The sequence below is a fragment of the Sceloporus undulatus genome, unplaced genomic scaffold (genome assembly GCF_019175285.1).
Source record: "Sceloporus undulatus isolate JIND9_A2432 ecotype Alabama unplaced genomic scaffold, SceUnd_v1.1 scaffold_19, whole genome shotgun sequence".
Taxonomy (NCBI): Eukaryota; Metazoa; Chordata; class Lepidosauria; order Squamata; family Phrynosomatidae; genus Sceloporus; species Sceloporus undulatus.
This window is the reverse complement of record NW_024802941.1, coordinates 1,341,939-1,368,246: the sequence shown is the minus strand read 5'-3', so window position 1 is coordinate 1,368,246 and position 26,308 is coordinate 1,341,939. Positions and strand designations below refer to the sequence as shown.

Below are 26,308 nucleotides of genomic sequence, written 5' to 3'. Positions count from 1 at the left end.
AGGCAGTTGTTTCCAATTGCTGCTAGTCACACTATAGAAATTAAATGGGTCGGTGGGCTTCGTGTGAAGAGAACGTACTCTGCTATATTTTAACCACCTCTTTATCTACATTTTAGCACATGGAAGCAGAATGTTGCAAAACTTCCTCACATTGCTTTTTAAATGTCTGGGTTTGTGCTTGTGGCTATACCAGTGATATGCAGTGTTCACAATGTACATATGCTACTCATTGCTTCCTATGGGAATATGCTATCTCTGTAGTTTATTATAGGTGTGCAACTTGAATTATTCAGGTTGCACTGAGCAGGAGCTTTCTTCTTTCCTAGATGCCAGGTGTGTAGGGAACTCCAAATTTCTGTTGTGATAGTCTCTTATTTTGTTGTCTTTACCATGGAAGAGACCAACCACATTACCAAACTAACTCTTATAGTGCTGCTATTCCACTTTTACTGCTCTGGCTGCCTTCTGTTGCATTCTGAGGTTTGTAGTTCAATGATTCCTAAGAGCTCTCTGGCTGAGAATTCCAAATGCCCCTCCTTAACCTGCAAATCCCAGAATGCAATAGGAGGCAGCCAGAGCAATGCCATAAGAGTATACTGCAGTAATCTAGCAATGTGCAAAAATTGGGGAGCAGAAGATTGGGGAGCAGGGCTATTGTTCTGGAAGTTATAGCTGAAGAAAGTAATATTGTTCTTCATGTCTTCTGAACTCAGCTAGGTTTTAAAAAGCTGACCTTGAGATATACATGCCAAGTATGATTACTGTTGCTCTCTTGCTGGACATACTGTAATCTATTATTGAATGTTTTATCTGATTGACTGCAGGTGTTTGAGCTGTTGCTGGATAACTTCGTCTATCCTTGGTACAGGTAAGATTTTCTTTGTTGCATTTCCACAAAATACAATACTTTTGTCTGCGACAGTAATTTAAATCCAGCTGCTAGTCCCAGCTAAAGTAAATCCATTGCATCACTTGCAAAATGGTGAGTCACAGCTCCTGGAAATTGATTCCTTGAGTCTACTCTAGCATTTGGAATTTGGTTGATAGCTTTTAATCTTGTTTTAATGCAGGAATAGTAATTGTCAGTCCATGGACAAGATGAAAACCTTTGAGAAGTCCAGGGCAACCCTTGCAGCTCAAACTGACCTCCCCCCTCCAAAAAAACCCTGGCACTCCTCCACTTTCCTTGGTCACCCCTCTCCTCACATGTTTAAATGATCCAGATCCCTTTTGTGGGTCTGTTACATGCTGTTTTAGAGGGATCTCCCTGTAACAGCCAGCCATGACACAAAAGGTGAGAAGTAGCACATCATCACTTCTGGTTGCCCACAGTGGCCTCTGCAGTGATGTCCTCTAGAACTCTAGAGGAGCTGAAGATGGAGTAGTGCAGCCCTCTACAGTCTGGGCCATGTCAACATTGCTTTAATGGTTATTTGGGTCTTACATTAATGTGTGTATATTTTCTGCTCATCACTTTTATGACCTGTGCCACAGTAGTTTAGAGTTCTTATAGTTCATGATTTAAATTATTGTCTGTGTAACATCATCTGATTTTGTTTTGAAGGTTGTCTTTAGCATCGTTTTCATTTGATTAAGTTTGTGACCCCCCCCCCCCCAGTGTGTGATTGTGTGATCTCCTGGGTTTAGCCAGTGGCTCACACAAGCCCAACATAGTTCTGGTATATCTGAGTGTGCTCCGCTCTTGCACAGATAAGCAACACATAGCATAGTAAAGGATGACATGAGTAAACACCTGCAAAAACCTAACATAAGGAATAAGAGGGAAAGAGTAGGAGGGTTCATAGCAAGGATGCAGTTGTGTTTGAGTGTAGATTGGAATGTTCTGAAAAAGGATGTGATTTAGTTGGGTTTTGTTCAGAAAAAAAATCAGAAAATAGCTGTGGTAGTCTGTGTTTAGTCTTGTATTTTAAATTTATTTCCTCTAAAAATGTAGCACTTGATTTGGACCAGGTTTAGCCTAGTCTTCTGCCTGGTGTGCTGCAGGGAGATTTCAACTTGGGCAATGATTTAAATGTACATTATTCCCACCTTTGTTCTACAGTGCACACTCTACAACAGCGGTTCTCAATTTTTGGTCCTTTAGATGTTTTAAATTTCAGTTCCCATAGGTTCCAGCCAGCATAGCTAGTGGTCATGAAATCTGGGAACTGAAGTCTGAATCATCTAGAGGACCAGCATTTAGGAACCACTGCTCTAAAAGGCTGTGCCATATGATTTACTTATTTATTTATTTTTGGAGCACCTAAATATTCTTACTTGCTAGGGGCTTTTTATAGAACTTAACTTGCTGTAATGCATTTTACTGTCTGTATTGTGGCAGTTAATGTGGATTGAAATTACTGGGATGCCTGAATTCTGTGGCTGAAAAACATACAAGATAATAAGTTTGGTCTAAATGAAAGTATAGTAATTACATTCAGGTCCACCTGAAATCAACCTAAAAGTTTGTCACAATCCTTGTTGATTCAATAGAAACTGTGCAATTACTGTATTATGTATTGAATTAACTAGACAGTTCTTTTGCAGAACTGTGGAGTGTACTTTTAACTTCCACACAGTCCCAGGACTCAATGCTGTATATTAAAACTTTGCTTTGGTGAAACACTAGAGGGAGCCTAAATTCTGCTTTGTGGTAAATGTTTTTAACACGTGTTAAAATTAGAGACCTTTGAAGTTCTTTTTAAACTCAGTAGATGCAGCCATGAAATGGCATATTGAAATAATATGCAATATTATTATATAAGCCATGCAGTATTATTATTTAAGATGTTTGGAAAAAATTGAAAAATTACTTAGGTGATAATCTAGAAGTGATGTGGATGTTTTACACTAATTTAGTATCTTATACCTTGTGACATGCACTTATGACTCTGATTTTTAGAATAAGCTTTGACATGCAATTTTTTATTTTACATAAAGATTTGGAGGTGTGGCTAAGGGGATCTATGATATTTATGTTTTTTTCCTTTTCAAATGTTGTTTGATGTGCCTTGCTTCAGAGGTTCCCTGAAATGTTTTTATTAGTTACTCCCTAGATCAGTAAGTGAAAACCTGACAGAGAATTTTTAAAAAGACAATTTCTTCATCTTAGTCTTTGTACATTGCATTAATAGGGCCTGCTCCTGCAGAGCCCCACTTCAGAACCTTCCTGAGCTAGTAATTTGTGTGTGTGTGTAAACCCCATACTTACCCCGCCCCCACTTTGTGAAAGCTCAGGAACATTTTAGTACATTTCTGCTTCATCTTCCATGTCTGTAGCATGCTTTATTGAACCCTTAAGCTAAAACAGTTATTTCTCTAATTCTTTCTTTATTCCAGTGCCCCCTTCTTATTTTTGTTCTTTCTTTACATTTTCATTTTATTTTAGTTACTGAGAAGCATATTGCTTCTGAAGTTGTTTCTGAGCCTTAGATAGAGTGTAGGGGTAAAATCCCATAGGACATGTAATTTTTCTATTTGGATGAGGAACATATTGCTGGCACTTGCCCAATGTTGTTGAAGTTTTACTAGGCAGACGTGTTGAAATCAGTCAGTGGCACATGGAATAAACAAGGATGTGGCTTTTCACAGATTTCCCATCCTCCCTTCTGTTACTGCTCCGGGGGTCATGTGGCCAGCATGACTGCATTGAACGCACTGAGAAGTGGTACCTATCTATACTTGCATTTGCATGCTTTTGAACTGCAGAAGCTGGGACTAGAGATGAGAGCTCAACTCATCATGGAGCACTTGGGCCTTGAACTACCAACCTTCCGATCTTCTGATCATCAGAACTGGTGTTTTAACCACTAAGTCAACACATTACATTAGGTTACACTTTGGTTAATTAGAATTTTAAAATATTTTTGCTCTCCTAAATTAATTTTTATATGTAATCAATTAAGCCTTTTTATATGTAAAGAGCCAATCTGTGAATTATTTTGAAATGATTAATAATGTAGGTTGACTGTAGTTCATACTAATTTTGAAGTTTTAATAATGCGCTTTGTTTTGAAATTTGGCAGGGATATAACTGATGATGAATCATCTGTGGATGAACTAAGGGCAACGTTAAGATTTTTTGCATCTGTAGTAGTACGCAGAATTTACAAGGTAAACTCTACAACATTTGAATCAAAAACAGATTTTTAAAGTGAGGCCTTTGGGATAAGAGTAACGAAGATTATTTAAAACTGAGTGTGGGTCCATCTTAGATACAGCTGTATAATATCAGAGTAATGGTTTTGGCAGGATTCACAGATGCCTGAAAATTTTAGTTTTGTGAGAGTGATGGGAGCTTTATGATGGGGGAAAGTACAAGATCTGGAGAACTCTGAGATGAATTTTTCCTCAGTAGTATATCTATAGTAAAAAAAAAAAAGGCCAGGATACCATGACACTGTGTGAGTTACTTCTAAGTTGAATGGTTTTAGTCTCAGAAAACCTAACTTATTACTGGATGCTTTGCTTCTGAGAACCAGGATTTTTAGTATATACTTTATATACTATATACACTAATAATATACAGTAATAAAGTATAATAATACTTTTTAAGTGGTAATAGCAGACATAATTTCTTTTATGTGTATATGTGTTTTTTTTTTTTAAAAAAACAGGTGGATATTCCAACAGTTATAACAAGGAAAATGCTGAAGGTAGCCATGAAGCACATAGATGTAATAGCCAAAGCTAGACAGAAAGGTAAATAACATTTTAAAATATGTATATTACAAACTCAGTGCTTCCAAACTGGCACTCATTTTAATAAAATTTACAAAAATGAAGCAAACCATATGATTTATGGCGCACAGATGTCTGTGTTAGAGCAAAATTAGTTCCTTTGAATTCAGAAAGGTTCTCTCCAAGGTAAATGTGCTTGCGATGCAGTTTTGAAATACTTTCAGGTAGGTTTTGACTAAGCAGTAAGAAATGGAAAGGTGCAATTGCTTTTTAAAATTCCTTTATATGTAATAAATTGCTGTTTCTTCAAGTACTACATTAATGTAGTACACAATACAATTGAGCAAATATCAGTGGTCTACATCCTTTCTTGTGCAACTGACTATAATGGGAGTTTATTCTGCTTCCCTTCTCCTACTATTAATTAATAATAATTAATAATTTTTATTTGTATACCGCTTTTCCTCCAGATCAAAGCGGTTCACAACATACAAGCTACATGTCACATGCTATAACACAAAGCAATACTACACTCTGAGCTGCCTAAAACCCAGCTCTGGAGACCTTCCCATCCCTGGAACAGGCTTGGGGAGTTCAAAGGGGGCTACAGAGGAGAGATATCAACCTTTTCCAGTTCCACTAATGAAAGCAGTTAGATTAGTAGAAACACACTCTTGGATCTTGATCAATGTTTGCAAAACTGGAGCTTCTCATTTTTTGTGGTCATTATTCTGAACAGTACTGTGATCTTAAGATATTATTCAAAACTTGCTGTAGATGGTGATGGTGATTTACAATAATTTGGATTGGCTTCACTTTGCATGACTTTTGTGTAACTCAGTTGTCAAAAATAACCCTCAGTTCATTTCTGAGCTTAATTTAAGACATTACTTTGACCTTTGAAGTCTGAAACAACTATTTCCTATAGGGATTGAGCATAGGCGGATTTTCCCTTACGTAGGGTGATCTGGAACATATAGGGCCCACTATACTCCAGACCAAGGGTTAAAAGTGCCCCCCTCCTTTTCCCCAAAATCAGAAGTGATGAGACAGTCATGGCTTGTTTAGAAAAGGTATTTTTTCAGCCCCAAAATTGTGGAGGAGAGTTCCTTAAAATTGTGCCCCCCAAGAAATTTCTGGAAGTGTAGTGCAGAGAGAAGGCAGAGTTTGGCAAGGCAATAGAAGGCCTTGCAACATCCAGCCAATCAGATTTAAGTTAGGAGAGGATAAATGAACCATTAGAGTCAGTTAGCAGTTCAGTTCAGTTTAGCTTAGTTAGTGTTAGAGTCTGTTAGTGAGGGACTCTGTAAAGAGCAGAACTCACAAGGGGAGTTACTGTTATAAACTATTCTGAGGGATAGACAGAACATTGGTGGCTGGTTTAGGAATAGATTATACAAAATAGGTTATCCTAAGGAGGACTGAGAAGGTCCTGGGGTAACTAAGGATTGTTTTCTGAAGAGTAGTGTGTAAAGTAAGAAGTGAAGCACAAACAATAAGCACATGTATGAAACATTTTATCCTAAATAATTAGCTTTATTGTGGAATTAAAGTAACTACCAAGTATAAAAAGAAGAAATTATAACTGTAACAACATGTAACAAGGAAAGCAAGACCATGAAGTATCAACTGTAGTAACCATCTCATACTAGTGATACATTGGCCTGTTACAGACTGCCAAAATAAAGCTGCTTTGGGTCTCTTTGGAGATAATGCTATTTAAATGATGCATGGGTCCTAAGAGTCCGGAGGTCGCGCCAAAGCCACACTCCATTCCTAAGCACTGGAGGGCAGCTTTGGTGCAGCTTCCGGATTCTTCGGATGCATGCATCATTTAAACAGCATACCTCCAAAGAGACCCGAAGAAGCTTTATTTTGGCAGTCTGTTCACATTAACTTTCAAATAAACCTCTAGCTTTATTTTATTAAAAACATGTCTGGAATTCTAATAAAGAAACACGCCACCAACATTTAAAAAGATAGTTTGGGGTTAAGTCCCTTGAGAGGATTGGAGTGGTGAGTCCATTCGACCCATAGGTGCCATTGAGTGGAAATAATAAGGTGACTAACTGTGTCACCGTCACAGAGTGCAACAGCAGTGGGGTTGAAAGGCCCATGGTGCTGTCCTACAAGAAAAATTGTATTGAAAAGGTAAGTGGTTGTCACAAATTGGTGGCAGCGTTGGGATAACAAAACCCATTGGGCTGCCATTTAGGGAAAATAGGTGAAGAATAATAGTTCTCCACTGGAAAGCGAAAACACAGTTGAACTAGGCATGTTGCAGATGTTTTGTAAGCCACACAATTCCCACTTGTGTTTTGAATATTTTAGCTACTTTATTGTTTACTTTCTTTTGATTTTGTTTTGTTGTTGGTTAATGCAGATATTAATATAAATCCAGTTGCTTTAATAAGTCTGAACCCCTATAACAAGTCTGGTCTAGTAATGATTAGCTGTTTTTGTCTCATAAATTATTTGTTATGAGTTATGTATGCTGAATTGTATTTTTTCTACAGTGAAAAATGCTGAATACTTACAGCAGGCTGCTTTGGAAGAATATGGACCAGAGCTCCATGTGGCTTTAAGAAGTAGGAGAGATGAACTACATTATTTAAGGAAACTTACTGAAATTCTCTTCCCCTACATTCTGCCTCCAAAGGCAACAGTCTGCAGGTATGTTACCTGAGCTATAATATTTGACATACTTGCCTTACATCCTTTTGTGTAGCATGGTACAGTGAATCCCAGTTTCATATCAGGACATATAGTGATAGTAAAATTAAGTAATTAAAGTTTCAGTCTCCAAATACCGCATTACAATTACATTATGGCTTCATTCTTACCTTGCCATAGCCCTATGAAGTCTGATAATTAGATCAGGTGAGCACTTATAAAGTTTATGAAAAATTAGGATGGGAATAGAGTCAGTACAGTCATTGTTTGTGATAGCCTTCAACACCTGGAGAAAATGCATGTTAAATGGCTAACAGTGATATGTCAGTCCTAACTGCATCCAGTACTGTTTGAGGCTCCATGTATTCCCAGTGTGTACATGGAATCCTATACAAATACAACTATGAATTAATTCTGATGACAGTTTTAATTGCTCATGTCTTTGCACATGTAAAGATGTGAAAGTGAAGGAAGAAACTCTTACACATGTGAAACTTTATATTTGCATATTACCCTTCTAATTTGACATATAATTTAATTCAATTTATTTCCTCATAACAGAGACAAATAAAAACATAAATTTCAGCATAACAGAGACAAATAAAAACATAAAAGATGCCCTGCTGGATCATACTATCTAGTCTGTGTAGTCCAGCATTGATTTTTCACAGTAGCCAGCCAGCTGCCTGTGGCAAGCCTATAAGAAGGACATCAGCATAATACCACTCTCTTGCTTGCCATTTTATGACAGTTGGCTTTCAAAAGCACACTATAGAATTTCAAATTAAATTCAGTGGCAGGGCAGCTGGGCTGTATATCAAGGTTAGCGAGCATGGTTTGTTCATCATTCCTCTAAGGCTAACCAAATGGTTTCTTTTAACCAAGTCCTGTAGTCACACTGTCACATGCTCTCAGCCTCAGGGGAAGACAGTGGCAAACATCTTCTGAACAAATCTTGCCAAGAAAACCTCAATGATAGGTTCACTTTGGGGTCGCCATAAGTCAGAAACTATTTGAAAGTACACAGCAGCAACAACAAGAACAACAACTGTAGGGTAATTTAAGTTACCTAAGGCGTCAGCCTCTGGTAAGGAAACAAAAATATTTAAATATGAAAAATATTAAAGCCAAGTCTGTTAGGGGAGCTTATCCCTTGGTATTCTAAATTGGCTCCAGTCTCCTGGGCTGCACCCGGGATGCGAGATGGAGGCAGGGATTATCACACACTAAATCACCACTGAATCGCCTGCCGCCATCAGCCTGGGTCCCAGCTGCTCTCCACCAGCACTTTTAAGAAGTCAGAAAGCTGACTTCTAAAAAGTGCTGATGAAGCACGGCTGGGACCCGGGCTGATGGTAGCCAAGAATTTGGTGGTGATTTAATGCGTGATAATCCTCACCTCCATCTTGCGTCCTGGCTGCAGCCTGGGAGGCTGGAGCCGATTTAAAACGCCAAGCAATAAGCTCCAGGGTCTAGCTTTAAATCAGCAGAATAGCAGAAATGTGCCTTTGTGTTACGATGCTTCTCTAAGAACTGAGATTGATTCATAAACAAGTAGCTTGTAGTTCAAACAAAAGTTTACTAATGGCTTTATATATACATAGAGGTCTAGTGAATAGTTCAGGTAGAAAGAAAGAAAAATACTTATCTCACCATATTTCCAACGAAAGTTGAGCAAGGAAAAAGATGGGAACACAACAATTCAGGAGAAAATCTTTGAGAGAAAATGCCTGCTAGTCTCAAAGGGGGAGTGATCTAAATCACATGGTTAGTTTGAATGAGAGAGAAAAAGAGACAGAAGAGTTTGCATGAAGGACATCCCTATCTATCTATTTTGTTATTTACAATAACAATAACAGTCACACTCTGTTTAAACATTCACACGTACATACTCCAAGCTAATAAAAGAATGAAATCCCTGAACTACTAGATTATATCTGGTCCCACACAAAGATTACAGTCTCCATCTTAAATTTGTAGGTAAAGGAACCAAATACCAAAGTATTCTGCTGTACAAGACATATCTACAGTGAGCCCACACCATACGCGGGCTCTTTATAGGCGGCTTTCAGTGTATGCTGAAGCCACCTGGGAAATGTGCGCATGCCCCGAGCACGAGCCCCATTATATCCAATGGGACTCGTGAATTGTGCACGTGGCCGCACGGTGAGCATAAGCCCCATTGGTTATAATGGGGCTCAAGATTATGTGTTATTTGCTTTACATGGGGAGGGGGGTCCAGAACGGATCCCCCACATAAAGCGGACCCATTGTATATATTATATTTTACCACATAATACATTGCCTATTGCACTAGTGTGGTTTAAATATTATCTTGTGAAAGCTCCATAGTATGTGATGAGAGAAGAAAGCAGAACTATGTAAAAACTGACTCTTGTATTATTTTCAGATCATTCAGTTTACTTCTAAGAGAAATCCTGTCTGGTTCTGTTCTCCTTCCTTCCATGGATTTCATAGCTGATCCGGTTAGTTTTGAGAGGTTGAGTTACCACATGTTTCTTTTTATCAAATAAGCACAGAAATCCCTTGCTTCTTTCCAGATGTCCTGGGAACAAATGCACCTGGGAGGATCAATAGGCTGTTTACCTCTCCACTACTTGAGATATCAGATCTGACTACAGTGATATATCCCTTGGTTATATCTCATTTAGATTATTATAATGTGCTGTAGGTGAGGTGCATCTGGAAACTTCAGTGGGTCCAAAATGTTGCAATGAGGTTGTCAACTGGGACTGGTTACAGGGAGCATGTGACTCTGTGTTAAAAAAAACTTCACTCTCTACTGATTTATTTGAAAGTGCTAGTTTTCACTTTTAAAGCCCTACATGGCTTATGTCAAGCCAGCATGGTGTAGTGGTTTGAGTGTTGGGCTACAATTCTGAAGACCAGGGTTCGATTCCAAGCTCATCCCTGAAACCCGCTGAGTGACCTTGGACAAGTCATATGTTCTCTGCCTCCTCTGAAGAAATCTTGCAAAAAAACCCCCATGCCTTGGAGTCACCATAAGTCACATACAACATGAAGGCACACAACAGAGGTGTGTGAGAGAGGAGACCGGTGGGGTCCCACAGGGCTCTGTCCTGGGCCCAGTGCTATTCAACATCTTTATCAATGACTTGGATGACAGAGTTGGGGGCATACTTATCAAATTTGCAGATGACACCAAATTGGGAGAAATAGCTAATACTCCAGAGGACAGGATCAAAATTCAAAATGACCTGAATAGACTAGAAAGCTGGGCCAAAGCTAACAAAATGAAATTCAACATAGAGAAATGTAAGGTAACGCACTTAGGGTGGAAAAATGAAATGCACAGATATAGGATGGGGGACACCTGGCTTAAGGAGACTACATGTCAGAGGGATTTAGGAGTCCAAGTAGACCACAAGTTGAACATGAGTCAACAGTGCGGTGTGGCAGCTAAAAAGACCAATGCAATTTTAGGCTGCATCAATAAAAGTATTGTGGCTAGATCAAGAGAAATAATAGTGCCACTGTATTCTGCTTTGGTCAGGCCCCATCTGGAATATTGTGTCCAGTTCTGGGCACCACAATTCAAAAAGGACGTTGAGAAACTGGAGCATGTCCAAAGGAGAATGACTAAAATGGTGAAGGGTCTGGAAACCATGTCCTATGAGGAACGATTTAGGGGGCTGGGGATGTTTAGCCTGGAGAAGAGAAGGTTAAGAGGTGATATGATAACCCTGTTTAAATATTTGAAGGGATGTCATATTGAGGAGGGAGCTAGCTTGTTTTCTGCTGCTCCAGAGAACAGGACCTGGAACACTGGATGCAAGCTCCAGGAAAAGAGATTCCACCTCAACATTAGGAGGAACTTCCTGACAGTAAGGGCTGTTTTGACAGTGGAACACACTCCCTTGGAGTGTAGTGGAATCTCCCTCCTTGGAGGTCTTTAAGCAGAGGCTGGATGGCCATCTGTCGGGGATGCTTTGATTGAGAGTTCCTGCATAGCACGGGGTTCGACTGGATGGCCCTTGTGGTCTCTTCCAACTCTATGATTCTGTGATTCTAACAACAAATGGCTTGTGTCCAGTCTATAAAAGATCATATCTTACTATACAAGCCAGCTGAAGTTTTAAGATCTTGAGGGGAAGGCTTTCTCTCAGTCCTATCATCATTACACATGCATGTGGTGAGGATATGAAAGGAACCTTCTCCATGGCTGGTCCTAGGCTCCCTTCCGCAGAAGGTCTGGTTAACCCTCTCCCTGTTCTTTTTCCATAGGAAGATGGAGACCTTTTTATTCAGCCAGGCCTTTGAGATTTAAATTATGTAGGGTGAATGTGGGTGGAGTTGTGTACTGTATTTCTTATCTTTTATATTAATATTTTCAATGTGTTTTAACTGTTTTAAACTGGTTTTTGGAGCCAGCATGGTGTGATGGTTTGAGTGTAAGACAGTGACATTGGAGAACAGGGTTTAAATCCCCACTTGACCATAGAAATCCACTGGGTAACCATAGGCAAGTTGCACTGTCTGTACCTCAGAGGGAGAAAAAGGCAACCCCATCTGAACAAATCTTGCCAAGAAAATCCTGTGAAAGGATCACCTTAGAGTTGCCGTAAGTCAGAAATAACTTGAAGGCACACCACCATCATTACAACAACCATGTTTTTAAAAGTACACAGTTATTTTTTAACTTTTGTAAAATAAGATTTTGACTTAATTTTGTTTGACATTAATGTAAGCTGCCCTGGATTCAATCATGGGAGAAAGGTGTGGTATACATTTAATAAATAAACAAGGGCCTTTGCTTTCAGGGCTCCAGGAATGAAGTAAGGCATTTTAGAAAACAGGCAACGAAATGGCTTGATCCCCCACCCTAACTATGCCATGTGGCATTTAGTTTGAGACTGGGATCTGTCTAGTTTTCTTAAAATTGCATTCTGAAATCACGTTGGTAGATGTGGATGAAAAGATGAATGAACTGATGTCCTATTCCATTGTCCATACAAGTATTTGTCTGTATCTCTGTCACATCTCACCTCTAAATAGGTTTTTCTGTGTTTGTGAGTGTCCAAAGACTCTGTTCACATAGAAGAGAAAGGAGAGTAATTAGTGCTGCCTTCTTCTGTTGGTAATATTTTGATACCTTGTACAGTCTTGCTAAGGAGGAATGTCTTTCAGTAATGTCAGGGAGTGTTAGCAATCGGCTTCATGTAGGTTACTGTTGGTACCAGGTGTTTGATAAATATATGTATATGTCTTTTCTCCTTCCATTAGGATACTGTGAATCATCTGCTACTTATCTTCATTGATGACAGCCCTGTGAGTATTGACAGAGCAAGAATAATATCATGCTGATGATGCAGTCACATAGTCATGCTCAGTTGGATACTGTCTTTTTTTTCCAGCCTGAGAAAGCAACGGAGCCTGTTTCAGCATTGGTTCCCTTTCTGCAGAAGTTTGCCGAGCCCAGAAATAAGAAGCCTTCCGTAAGGATGAAATAATGGTTTAAAGCAGTGGTTCCCAACCTGTGCCGCAAGGAGCCCTTAAGGTTCTACATGCACTTCCCAGGTGCCTGACGGCCACTCCAGGAAAATAAAAGAAAAAAATTGAATGAAATTAAAGAATAAGAAACACTACTCCTGAACTAAACACCATTAACTTGTAAGATGTAGGGTAGGCCTCTTAGGGGCTCTGCCGTAGAAATTGATTCTAAAAAGGGCTCTGCGAGTCAAAAAGGTTGGGAACCCCTGGTTTAAAGTTTAAATGCCACGTGTAGATTTTTTTAAAAAGAGAGAGGTATCTCGACAGCCACCTGGAAACAAATTCAATTGTGTTGCTCTTATACAGGCCTTGCAATTGGAATTGAAAGAAATCAGAGGCCACCAGGATATTTTCTTTCTCTTCATGAATTTTCTGAAAAAAGAAGGAGCAGTGCATGTATTACAGTTTTATCTTGATGTAGGTAAGGTACCATAAGATGTTTTTACCTTATTTCTGTTAAATAACCCATTTCATGATTCATTTTATTGTAAGTCCCAGTAGTGGCAAGTAACCCTCCTGCCCACAGGCCTGAAGCATCCCACAACCAACCTCCATCTGGTGCCTGCTTTCCTCCAGTCAGACTACAAATCTCCTTTGTAGAGAAGAGAAGTTCTTTTTCACCTCTACACTGCATTTGGGATTTAAGGGTTGGAGGGAGAATCTTCGTTATAGCTGATGGAGGCTTTTTGTAGCCTCTCACCCCCATCCTTCCAGTTCTTTGGGCTGCCCTTTTTCATCAGTTCACCCTGCAGATTTGGTTTTGAAAAACAGATTTTCCTCCCTTTAAGTTAAACAGTAAACTTCTGAACTCTTCCTGGTTTTTGTTCTCTTTCCCCTCCTTCTCTTCTTTCTGGCATTTTGGCCAGTCCATGTGGCCCACATATGGTTCTAGAGGCAGAAAATTGGCCTCTTTATACACCAGAGTTGACCACCATTGTAAAGGAAGTGTGTGGCTTTTTCTCATGAGGGATGTTCTAAGATCTGATGAAGTAGACTGAGTCAACCAAACTTATGCTACAAATTTCTTTCTCACAGTCTTAAAAATGCTGCAAGATCCCTTTGTGGTCTCATGAGAGAGTTTTTCTAGCTCTACACAAATGTGCTGTAGGGTAACATCCACTGTTCAGATATTCAAACAAGTTGTCTGAGGATGCTGGGGTTCCTGGTGTATATTACTGCTTGTAATGCCAATAGCAATAGAAGGCAGGCAGGCAGGAGAAGAAATAAAGGTGGTCATGTTGGGCCGCAGATCTGAACACATGGGAAAATTGGGGGGGGGGGGTTCTAAGGAGAAAATTAGTTTTTCCATTGAAAAAATTGGGGAAAATACATAAACAATAACACTGTTTAAAATTGAAATGTTTTTGAAGACAAGGGTTTATTTCATCTAAATGAAATGTGAAGATGTTTGTGTAAAATCATTTACAGAATTAGAATATGATAATACCTGTCAAACACTAGACATACAAAAAACTCAAATCCAAGATGCATTTCTACATATGATGGATACTGTTATCCTAGTGAGAGGAGAATGGATTGTGGAGAAGTGGCCTTCATTGCTTGTAATGATGATACACTGTTCAAAAATTCAGCATTTTCAATGTTGAGTTGAACTTTATCCACATATGCAGCTAACCTCCTCTGTGACATTGTGGCTGGGTGGAAGATGTTTCTGTTCAGATAATATGCTTTATTTTGAAAGATATGTGAGTTTTGTGTAGCAAAGAGTAGAGCAGTTTGTACTTCTTGAGTTTACTAATGTATATATTCGCAATATTACTTGTATGAGATTGAGCCATTTATAGTTTTAAATGTACAAAATATAAATAATATACAAAATAATACAATTTTATATTCTAATGAAGTTGGGAGTGAAGCATTTTATTTTAGTTATGCAATAAGCTTGGGTTTACTATGAAAAACGTAGCATATATGTATTTCCCTCAAATTTCCATTTCTTCATCTGGAAAAAGAAAACCCTGGAAATCCCCCCCCCCCCCCAAATTTCAGAATTAAAAAAATAATCATTTGTCTGCTGATCCAGATTTTATTGGAAAGGAATATAATGCAGGGATCCCAAGCGTAAATTCAGCTAATGGCCACTTGGCAGTTGATTCATTGTTAAAGTATTAGTGTAACATTTATGAATACACTTTTACTCCACATAAAATATTGTCAGCGTTCAAATAACAATAGATTTCTTTTACCTCCCCCCATTTCTTTTCCTGACAGAGCAATTTAATGACAGAATTTTACAGCCAGAATTGACTGATGATGAGATGATGTCTCTTCATGAAGAAGTAGTGAAAATCTACAAAACCTACTGTTTGCATCAAAGCATTGACAAAATTAAATTTGATCCTTTCATCGTGGAAGAGATACAGAGTAGTAAGTGGAGCTGATAGAAATTTTGAATTGGAACTATAGAGATATAGGTCCAAAACACACTGCAGAAATAATTCAGTTTGAGAGTGCTTTAGCTGCTCTGGCTTCATGCTAGGGAATTCTGGGAACTGTAGTTTCGTTAGACATTTAGCTTTCTCTATCAGCGAGCTCTGGTGCCACAATAAACTACAGTTCCCAGAATTCCCTAGTACTGAGCCAGGGCAGTTAAAGCAGAATCAAACTGGATTATTTCTTCAGTGTGTTTGGGACCATAGAGTGTCCATTAGGTGTTAGCTCATTTATTTCTTATATATATGGCGGCCAGCATCCACAAAACTGTTTAATGTTGACACAACTAAGTGTGTGTGTGTGTGTGTGTGTGTGAGGGTGGATAATCCCTCTGTAGTCCCCATGCACTCACAAGCGGAAAGCTAGGAAACCCAAGCCATTTTTCAGGTGTTGTATAGGACTGCAGTGGAGAAGGGAAGAAAGTTTTGTCATGCTATCTGATATGAATGCTAGCACAGTCATGGTCATTGCAGCCTTGGGAAAACACACACACACCATTTGGGGGCTTCATATTTCGCTGGACCACTTTTTTTCTCCTCTCCCCCAACCAAAAAATAACACATGAATTTCCTCTTCTGGAAGCCTCCAAGAGCAGAAGTTCGCCTTTGAAATGAGTTGCAGCATCCTCTCGCACTGGCTAACATTAAAGCATACCAGTAGTGATTCTAATTCTTTTATCTCTCCCTCACATATTCCTCTATATGGTCTGGGTGCAGAAAATTAGTCCATGAATCCACTGAAGTTGTATGGCTTTGGTATAGATCATAGTTCATGCCCATCAGAAAGTAAAAATATTGGACAAAAGTGGAGCTTACCAATGATTGAGTTTGGGTTCATCTATAACATTTTGCTCAAATTTTACAGTTTTCATTCATTTTGCCATGTTTTCCTTCTTACTTTAAAAAATCCTTCTTTGCCTAGACACTGGTATTTGAGGGGGAAATAGTATAGAAGAGAAGAAATTTGGATCCTGCTTGTAAATACTAATTTTTACAAAAAAAAATTAAGTGAGCATTTATGGATTGCAGATGTTTTCCACAGTAGTGAAATGATTCTGATTAATATTTTTCACATTTTCCACCTGTAGTTGCTGAAGGACCATATGCTGATGTTGTCAAGCTGCAAACAATGAGATGCTTCTATGAAGCCTTTGAACATGTTTTTTCCCTCTTAGAGACAGTCTTCATACCTAGATTTTGCCACACTGATGAAGTAAGCCTAATGTTAAACTTGTTGTTAAACTTTTGTTCATATGGATTTTAAAAATTTGTCCCACAGGTAATGCAGAGTAGTGCGGAACAATAGAAAATGACTCAGACTTGGGAAACCTTTTTAAGGTTTGCTTTGATTGTGTTTATTTAAATGTAAGTCATTACTAACTAAGCTCAAAGTAACTCTCCTTATTGATAACACATTATCAATTCACATTCTAGTCATTTTCAAAGTTAGATTGTTTTTCATAGTGATGTCATTTCTCCTTGTTACCTCTCCAAAGTAGCAAGGATACTATAAGCAGTATACTGAACTGGAAGCCTTCCTAGTAGTAGCTCCATCCGCAACCTGTGAAAAGCCTTTGACCAAAAGGTTCATGTTTAGTTTCTCCTAATGTTTTTTCAGCAACTGACAAAGAGTTTATATTCTCTCAAGTTTTTTAAACTGTTGTGCATTTTGCTGTCCCCTTTGTATCTTTAAGTGGTTCTGTTTCTGTGAAGCTTTTAAGATCTTTTTGTCAGTTTTACTTATGTTTTAGTCTCTTATGGTTGAAAGGGCATATTTTTGTGTGTTATAATAGAAGTTATTGCTGCTTTTTTGTATAGGGATTGGTTTGGATTTTTGTTTGTGCATTATTTGTATTTATGTAAGTTGCGCTGAGAACTGTTATTGGGTGCCAAATACATAAATACAATGAAAGAGTAGTGATTAGTGATTTTTAATAATTCTCCTCCCCATCCCTGGCTTAGTTTTTCAGATATATCTTAAAAGAAGATGAATCTCCAACACGCAATTCCAAATCAAACAAGTGGGTATACTATATTTGTATGTGTTGAATGTTTTAAATAGCACAGTTGTCAAATGTGTTTGCAGCTGATAGCAAACTTGGTTGTGATAATTTAGTGTATAAATATTCTTCATTAAAATGTGTTACAACATTATCAAACTGTACTGTTGAGTGAAAAAAACAATAAGCCCAAAAACTGAATGTGACCATACTGAGGAGATGCAATGAGCAGTAGTATGATTGCATGATAATGCCACCTTGTAGCATTTCATAACCTGCCAGTTTAGATTTGTGTATGTATTTTCTTAGAGAAACATAAGTACAGTCAACACATTCAAGTTTTCAGCTCTGTTCTAAAAAAAATATGGATTTTAAATATATTTGTAAAACCATTTTTCCTCTCTCTGTTAAGCTTCATACCAATATCATGCATAGTTCTTTAAAGGACCAAGTGGGCCTTCTGTAGATCTAAGGAAGAAATATGTACATGGTCAAAAAGACAGTAAACATGGTTGATATCCCACTATTTGAACATGGTCAGTCATTGGTAATCATTTAAGCTTTTAAAATTAGTGGTAACCTGTGGTTAGCAATTAGGGCAAGGCAGCCACTGGAATAATATAATATAATAAGTATTACCACCTTTTGTCTTGCTGGCTTTGGGAGCATATCTCTTCAGGCAAGGGTGAGCACATGCAAAGGATTGGAGAGCCACTTGTACCAGCTCCCAACCTCATAACCTATCACTGAGTTGGCAGCAACTTTTCTTCTTTTGCTGTTTGGGGCGAGTTCTTTTGAAAAGGTTATTAATTGCCAGAGTGCTTTTTCAACCCCAAAGGTTTTTTTTTTTTTTTTAATTTTTGGGGATGGGAAACAAAGGCTTCATGGGACTCCTATAGGCAACATGTGGCTTATAAACCAGAGGATTTCACATCCTTGGTTTAAATAATCATATTCTACCATCATTATCGGTGGTTGCTTGAAATTAATTTGTGGAGCAGCAGGTCCTATAGTAAACAGTGTCTTACCACACTATTCTTGCTTGAAGTTTACATTAGTTTAGTTGAAATTACCAAAGCTCTTCATACTTGAACTGGTTTGTTGTCATAGCTGTTGTTATTGTTTATATGTATAAATCCTTTCAAATCATTGGCTTGAATTCAAAGCCTTGTGTATGTATTTTCCAATACATTTCTAGTACAGAGCTCCACAGATACACAGACTTACTTCACTTGCTTCCTTTTCCCTTATGATTAGGGAAACCCTGCTTGCATAAGTGGGACTGGACTACAGCAGGGCATGTGAAATGGTTATCACATATTTAGTAGTAGTATAGTATTAGAGGTATGTTCAGCCACTGTTTAGTTCCCTTGCCTCTCCTTTTGTAAGAGCTAAGAATTACATGTTTACTGAGATGTACAAATAATCTTGTGTATCTTGATCCTGTTTGGCTCCTCCTGGAAGCAGGAGAAGTTCAGCAAACTATATCCCTTCTGTGAGGGCCTGAATGCCCTAAAGGCACCAGATCCTGTCTTATCTTGGAAGTTAAGTAGGGTCAGCCCTGGTTAGTACTTGGATGGGAGATTGCCAATGAGTATCAAATGCTATAGGTTGTAATTCAGAGGACAAAATTAGCAAAACCACCTCTGAGGATTCCTTGTCTAAGAAAACTGTATGAAATTCTTGGAATCACCATAAGTTGACAGATTAATTGAAGGTGCATGGGCACACATGTGCACGCGTGCGTGCACACACACACATCTTTTATCCATACTTTGTTTATTTTCATGTATAAAGCAGAAACTCTAGTTTGTCTCCACCTGGAATAAGGCAGACAGATCAACCATGGTTTCTTTTGTCTTTCTGGTTTGTGTTCTGAGAGACAACCCATAGTTCCTGGTTTCTATGTTAGAATTATAGGCATCATGGATGGAAAGTCTGGCTTTTCTAGATCAGAGATGAGAATTGTTTATCCCTCCAGATATTGCTGGACTACAACTCCCCATGACCATAGCCATTAGTGAAGAATGCTGGGAGTTGTGGTCCAGCAACCTCTGGAGGACCACATGATTACCACCCAATCCTATATACCATTCAAGTGACTGGGAATCAAGCACCAATATATTGTCTCATTCATAATATGCCATTTGAATGGGGCCAATTTGTAGAGGAGTTACTTCCTATTTTGCCAGGGTAACTGTATTTGAAAAACATTTCCCTTGCTTAATTATTGAGTCTTGCACCTTTGCTTGGTTTGTTTCTTTACATACAGTTGCAACAAAATTGTTTGTTACCACATGTCCCTGTTTCACATGGTTCCTGAATTTATAATAGTCCAGATAGCTATCTTTTTATATAATCTGCTATCAGAGTCTGAGTTGTACTAAATTGATTTTAGAATGTCTACAAAAGCCAAAATTGGCTTGTCATTTTTCCACAAACATATTGTATATGTGATACTAAGTGTTTATGAAAAGGGGGCAAAGATGGAGTTTCTCTTTTGTTCACACAGCAATCCCTTAGCTAGACTTACATTTCTGTTTATAGGCTAGGCTTAACTTGAAAATGACTTAATGAAGCACACACTGGGCTCTACATCTCTTGTTGGCTAGTCACTTTGATACTGTAAATCTGACCAATGCTTTATTAAGGATATTGCAAAATACCATCAAAATAAGGGGGTAGGTTGCCTTTTGATGCAGGGAAAGCCAGGCAATCCCTTCCACTGTCTAGTGATATGTAAGTATTAGTCTGTTGCTTATATCTTAAAGCATGAGTGGGAAAAGTGCAGTCTACGGGCCACATGTGATCTCAGAGGGCTGTTTTTGTGGCCTTCACAGCTCCCTTTGGGAGGGCAGTGTTGCTTTCTGAGTTGCACTACATTTTATTACAGTGCATGTGTTTATCTGCTTTTGAAACCAAAACAAATGACACTGACAAATGCACTTTTCAAACTTTAAAAGTTTTATTGTTGTTTAAATAAATACAACTTGTTTGAACTTTACAACTGGTGACATGACACTCCCTCCCACTGACCAAAGCTTGGCAATGTAACCATTTATGTGATTCTCAGAGACCATGAAGAAGGACAGGTTGCTTACCTGTAAACAGTATTTCTTCGAGTGGTCATCTGCAAATTCATACAAATCCTGCCCATCCTCCCCTGTCCTGCTCACTTTATTTCCTTTCTATTGCTGCTATGCGGCATACTTTATGGAACTGAGAAAGAGCAGGAACACTAGAGGGCTTATAAGAAAGTGGGCAGAGGTACTGCCACAAAGTTGCAAATAGAGTTTTGGCCATTGATTGCAGAAGTTTCCAAAGTTTGCTGTGCAGGCGCTTGCAGAATAACCCATTTGTGTTAATTCTCAGATGACCACTCAAAGAAATAGAGTTACAGGTAACCAAAAAAAGCCTGTCCTGGCTTTTTGGATATTATTTCTCTATAATTGCAGAGGTAACCTCAATTTGGATGATTTTCAGTAGGTCAAGCTGATATGCCATTGATTTTGCTTGTTCATACTGCACCAATTTGTGACTACTGGTATATCATAGTGCCTTTATAACAAATGTCACTGGGCACACTATTTAAATTACATGGAAGATTGTTTCCAGGCTGTATTTATGTAGAAATTCTGCAAATAACAACATATCCCTGCCATGTTTAAAATGTTAGCAAAAATAGCATTCATCTTGGCTTAATGCATTGCTGTTTACAGTTTTCTTAACTCTAGAAATCTGTCACCAGGCATTCTTAAATACTAATTACCAATTAGGAGAATGGCATTATCTGTTTGGAAGTATCAACATACAAATAGTCTTTAAAAAAACAACCACCACCCCTCAGAATTTCATGCAACAACATAAATGTACTGGGGAATCAGAATGTCTATATTTAAGGGCTGTTCATCTGAAGCTGTTGCTTTATTTTATGGGAGTAGTGCATTAGCAGCTAACTACATAGTATAGTTATCTTGTAACTGTTATTAAAAGGTTGTTTTCCTTCTTTGGCATTCTGTAGGTACCACTTGCTGTAAGCAAAAGATGCTTAGTGCATTTCTAGATTAAGAAATGAAGTTTGCCTTTCTGGTTTTACCGCCAACTTATCCATGAGTCATATCAAAATTCATAATTTTGGTCCCAAAACTTGCCCTAGACATATACATGAGGTCAACTTATAGTTGAATATATATGGTAGGCATGCTTTATACAGCCCCTCCCTCCCTGCCTCCCTACACACACACACAGCACCATCACCACCCAGATAAGCATGTCTGTTTATCTGTCTTGGCGATGCTCTATTTCATGGACAATTTCTGTTTTGTGTCTGGTTACAAAAGACATTCTAACAGTTCATGGCTTCAAATGAAACTCATTTCTTCTTGTTTAGAACATAAAGGCACATAGAGGGAGATGGTCCAGAGAATGCTGGAGAATGTATTTATAATCTCTATATTTTGAGGCCATTTTTCAGTGTTTGTTTTCCCTCCTCTGTTCATAAACAGGTTCTCCACTCCCAAACCAGAATAGAGCGATGAAGTAGTGGGATTTGTCATAGTCAGGTTTTGCAAAAGGCAGTTTCAATAGGAGCAGGTTTAGCATTGCACTCCAATGGAATTTGTGGGCCAGAATCCAGTTGTGGCAGAAGAAACTTCACCAAAGGCACTTTCCTTTCCCAGACAGCCCCTGTGCTCCTGCAACACTTTTTCTCTTCCTTCCATACCTGCCACTAGCCCTCTGAACCACCTAGTGCCTTGCTCTGGAGGCCTTCCCAGGTATTTAGGGGTTGTACAGGAAGGTTCTTCCATCACTGCGCATATCTTCTTCCACCAGTTGAGTCCTGGCTTTCCTTCACCCTATTCAGCCTGCGTAAGTAGTTTCTGGATTTGTGGAGAGAGAACAATTGACTGATGAGGCACTTTTTCAGATGTATTTCAAAGAAGGTGCAATACACCTGTGCATCAGAGATTCAGTGTGTGTGCCCGTTATTTCTAAATGATGCGAAGGCCTGAAAAAAGTGGGGGAAATTATTGTTTTCTTTTAGAATGATGAATAAAGTGTTTTAGGCAAGATGTTAATCTACTTTCCAAAATTATTTTGAAAACTCTATAAGAAGAATACATTTAAGATTATGTACAGTATCTTGCATAACTGCACTCCCTGTTGTTGGCTTCCTTTTTTCAGTTCTTTTATTGAAAATATGTTTGGTTCTGTAGAGTGCTAGAGGAGACATACTAATTTTCTTCCTTTTATCAGTGTTGATGGTTTTTTCAGTTTTTAATGTTTTCGTGCCTGCTCATGCACTGGCATAACTAATGAGATTTCTTATAGATCAAGTGTTCCTTACAACTCAAGAGACTGTAGCTCTCTCTCTAGTTGTTGCTGTGTACCTTCAAGACATTTCAAACTTATGGCAGCCCTAAGGCCATATTATGGTGTGTTTTGGGGTCAAAATTTGTTCAGAGGAGGTTTGCCATTGCCTTCCCCTGAGAGTGAGAGCATGTAACTTGTGGGTTTCGTAGACAAACTGGGAAATGAACCCTGGTCTCCGGGGTCATAGTCTAGCATCTCTCTCTCTCTCTCAATCTCAATCTCTCAAATTCACTTTGTAATTGTTGTCTGAATAAACTGTACTTTTAATATACTAAATAAAATTATCCATAATACACTGTATGTTCCTAAAGTAACGTTGGCCTGTTACAGACTGCCAAAATAAAGCTGCTTCGGGTCTCTTTGGAGGTATGCTATTTAAATGATGCATGGGTCCTAAGAGTCCAGAGGTCGCGCCAAAGCCAAACTCCATTCCTAAGCACCGGAGTGCAGCTTTGGTGCAGCTTCCGGATTCTTAGGAGGCATGCATCATTTAAATAGCATACCTCTAAAGAGACCCGAAGCAGCTTTATTTTGGCAGTCTGTAACAGGCCAAAATTACTTTCAATCTGTAAACGGTACTACAAGCATACCTCACTTAATAAAGGCTATAACAAACTCCTTTTTACAAAGCCTTTTTACAGGAGCCCAGAGCTGTCCCCTTTTCCTTGTCTTCAGTCCAGCTGGAAGGTGTTTTTTTCCCAGCATTGGTGTGGTGGGGATAGTGAAGTAGAGCTAGAGAATGACAGGCTGTCAGTGTAGGATTACAGCATTGTCTCTACAGTAAACAATGCAGTAAAGTGGAGCGTGTCCAAAGGAGGGTGACTAAAATGTTAAAAGGTCTGGAAACCATGCCCTATGAGGAATGACTTAGGGAGCTGGGGATGTTTAGCCTGGAGAAGAGAAGTTTAAGAGGTGATATGATCGCCCTGTTTATATATTTGAAGGGATATCATATTGAGGAGGGAGCAAGCTTGTTTTTTGCTGCTCCAGAGAACAGGACCCGGAACAGTGGATGCAAGCTACAGGAAAAGAAATTCCACCTTAACATTAGGAGGAACTTCCTGACAGTAAGGGCTGTTTGACAGTGGAACACACTCCCTTGGAGTGTAGTGGAATCTCCTTCCTTGGAGGTATTTAAACAGAGGCTGGATGGACATCTGTCAGGGGTGCTTTGATTGAGAGTTCCTGCATGGCAGGGGGTTGGACTGGATGGCTCTTGTGGTCTCTTCCAACTCTATGATTCTATGAAAGTTTGTCCTGGGAAAAAATGAGATTCTACCTCTAAGTGATCCCATTGTAGCTGTGTAAGCCTATGTTCAACAGGTAAGCTAAATAGCTGGAGGCAGAAATGCTTTCTGATTGTATGTAAAGAGAAAACAGAAAGACAAGGGGAAAGCAGATTAGTCTGCCTTACCAGTTACCCTGGTAAATTTGCCACTCAAAAATAAATAACTAAATAAATAATCCCGAGATTTTGTTTTTATATACAGGGCTTACCTGACCTTTCATATGTGTATATTGTTAGTTTTGGATAAGAGGTTTTCTGGAAATGTTGAACTGCTCCTCTTCTTCTTCTTCTTCTTCTTCTTCTTCTTCTTCTTCGTCTTCGTCTTCGTCTTGTCTTGTCTTGGTGGTGTAGGAACCTATCCCTTTTCTTTCCATGTTATTTCTATTTCTCATATCAAAGTTTCTCTTAAAGAAGTCAAGTCCAGGAAAGCATCTATTTCATTGGTAATAGCACATTGTCCCAATTTTTCTGAAATTTCCTTTTTTTTCCTGGATAGAAGGGAAAAAAATATTTTCTCCATAGCTTCAAAAACTGTGGAGATTTTACATGTCTAAGGACACCACAGTGTGCAAAAATAAATTGCACTCATTTCTGTGCTGTAACACTCCTTTCATCCTGGCTGCGCCCATACCTGGCCCAGAGGGACCTAGAAACTGTTGTACATGCTCTGGTAACTTCGAGACTGGATTTCTGCAATGTACTCTACATGGGGCAACCCTTATACCAAACTCGGAAGCTGCAAATGGTGCAGAATATGGCAGCCCGGCTGGTCACTGGCGTTTCCAGGACCAGCCATATAACACCGGTTTTGAAAGATCTTCATTGGCTGCCCATTCGCTTCCGGGCTCAATATAAGGTGTTGGTGATTACCTATAAAGCCCTAAATGGCTTGGGCCCAGGATACCTAAAGGACCGCCTCTCCCCATACATTCCGCCTCGCACCCTCAGAACGTCTGGGCAGCAATTACTGAAGGTGCCTGGGGCTAGGTTATCCTCCACTACACGGAGGACATTCTCCACGGCTGCCCCAGCCCTTTGGAATACGCTGCCCACCGAGCTCCGCTCGACTACCACCCTGGCCCAATTCAGGAAGGACTTGAAAACCTTCCTGTTCCAACAGGCATTCCCCGATTAAAATCCTGTGGGCCTCCCTCCTCTTCCGTGGCCAAGAGGTTGGGCTAAGGGGCTTTTAATTCTGTTAGTTTTATTGACTGTTTTTATTGATTGTATGGTTTGCCTTGTGTATTTGTATTGTTTATGGCACCATTGTTTTTAATCTATGTTGTAAGCCGCCCTGATCGTGGGAAGGAGCGGGATATAAATAAAATTTTTATTATTTATTATTTATTATCCTTGGCTGACTAATCAACCCTGAAGAAAGGGGACATTGGTTAGACTTGACTAACCTCTTCTCCCCTCTGGTGATCAGAGTTGTCAGACTTGGCAACACTGTGTCCTTGAATGCTAGATTACATTCTTGTTCTCTCATTCTACAGCACCTTTTTGTATGGATCCTTGAACCTATCTCCATTCTTGTTTGTCTCTGGCTTGATCTGGGCAATGAAATGTAAAGTACTGTTTCAAGCTTAAAAGTGTTGGCACAGTAGTTTATTCTGCTTTGAAGGAGTTAATTTCTTTGCTTAAAATTACTGTGCTGTATGTATTTCCCTATTTATTGCACACAGGAGTTCTCAGAAGAAAGGAGAATCTGGAATCAGAAGTATAAGTAGCAAAATTAAAGGAGTGTTCAAGAGTACCACAATGGAAGGAGCTGTGCTGCCCAGCTATGGTCTGGCTGAAGGAGAGGATGACTTTGTGAGTTGTCCTAAGAATTCTGACTATATGCTTGTTATTTATCCTGTCTGGTTTATTAACTGCTGAGCCAACATGCCATTTTATGGTTGCTTCTCTTCTTTCACACCATACTTCTACTTTCTTGGTCTTCTCCCATTTTCTTCATTTTATAATTGCCAGTTAGTAACACACCTGAATTTAACATGGTCACATACATTAAATCCTATAAGAAGTAGCTCCACTCTCTTAACATGCATAAGTTAAATAATTCCTGTGTGTAGCAGGAAAAATTTGTAGGTGTAAAAATAACCTCATATAATGGATGTGACACTATGTACTGTTTATCTACAAAATTAGTTTAGTTTGGTTTTCCTGTTTAAAAAACTTATTAATATGACACTTTCGTATCAATTTGTGTGTTTGCCTAGAAGTTATATAACTAATGGCTTGTGCAGGGGTAGGCAACCTTTTTGAGCCGGGGGCTGGGTTGCTGTCCCTCAGACAACTGGGGGGGA

The 26,308-nt window shown here is 39.0% G+C and overlaps 1 protein-coding gene across 4 annotated transcripts in view; it reads left to right on the top strand.

Moving 5' to 3' along the window:
• LOC121917465 (sorting nexin-14-like) overlaps positions 1–26,308 on the top strand; it is a 66,593-nt gene that overhangs the window by 12,196 nt on the left and 28,089 nt on the right. For all 4 annotated transcript variants that reach the window (XM_042443461.1, XM_042443459.1, XM_042443460.1 and 1 more), the window contains 12 exons: positions 825–868; positions 4,026–4,113; positions 4,617–4,701; positions 7,197–7,353; positions 9,764–9,839; positions 12,619–12,663; positions 12,750–12,830; positions 13,192–13,306; positions 15,118–15,273; positions 16,427–16,551; positions 17,301–17,359; positions 25,685–25,814. In XM_042443461.1, the coding sequence (XP_042299395.1) occupies positions 825–868; positions 4,026–4,113; positions 4,617–4,701; positions 7,197–7,353; positions 9,764–9,839; positions 12,619–12,663; positions 12,750–12,830; positions 13,192–13,306; positions 15,118–15,273; positions 16,427–16,551; positions 17,301–17,359; positions 25,685–25,814 (1,161 nt within the window). The remainder of the gene's footprint in view (positions 1–824; positions 869–4,025; positions 4,114–4,616; positions 4,702–7,196; positions 7,354–9,763; positions 9,840–12,618; positions 12,664–12,749; positions 12,831–13,191; positions 13,307–15,117; positions 15,274–16,426; positions 16,552–17,300; positions 17,360–25,684; positions 25,815–26,308) is intronic.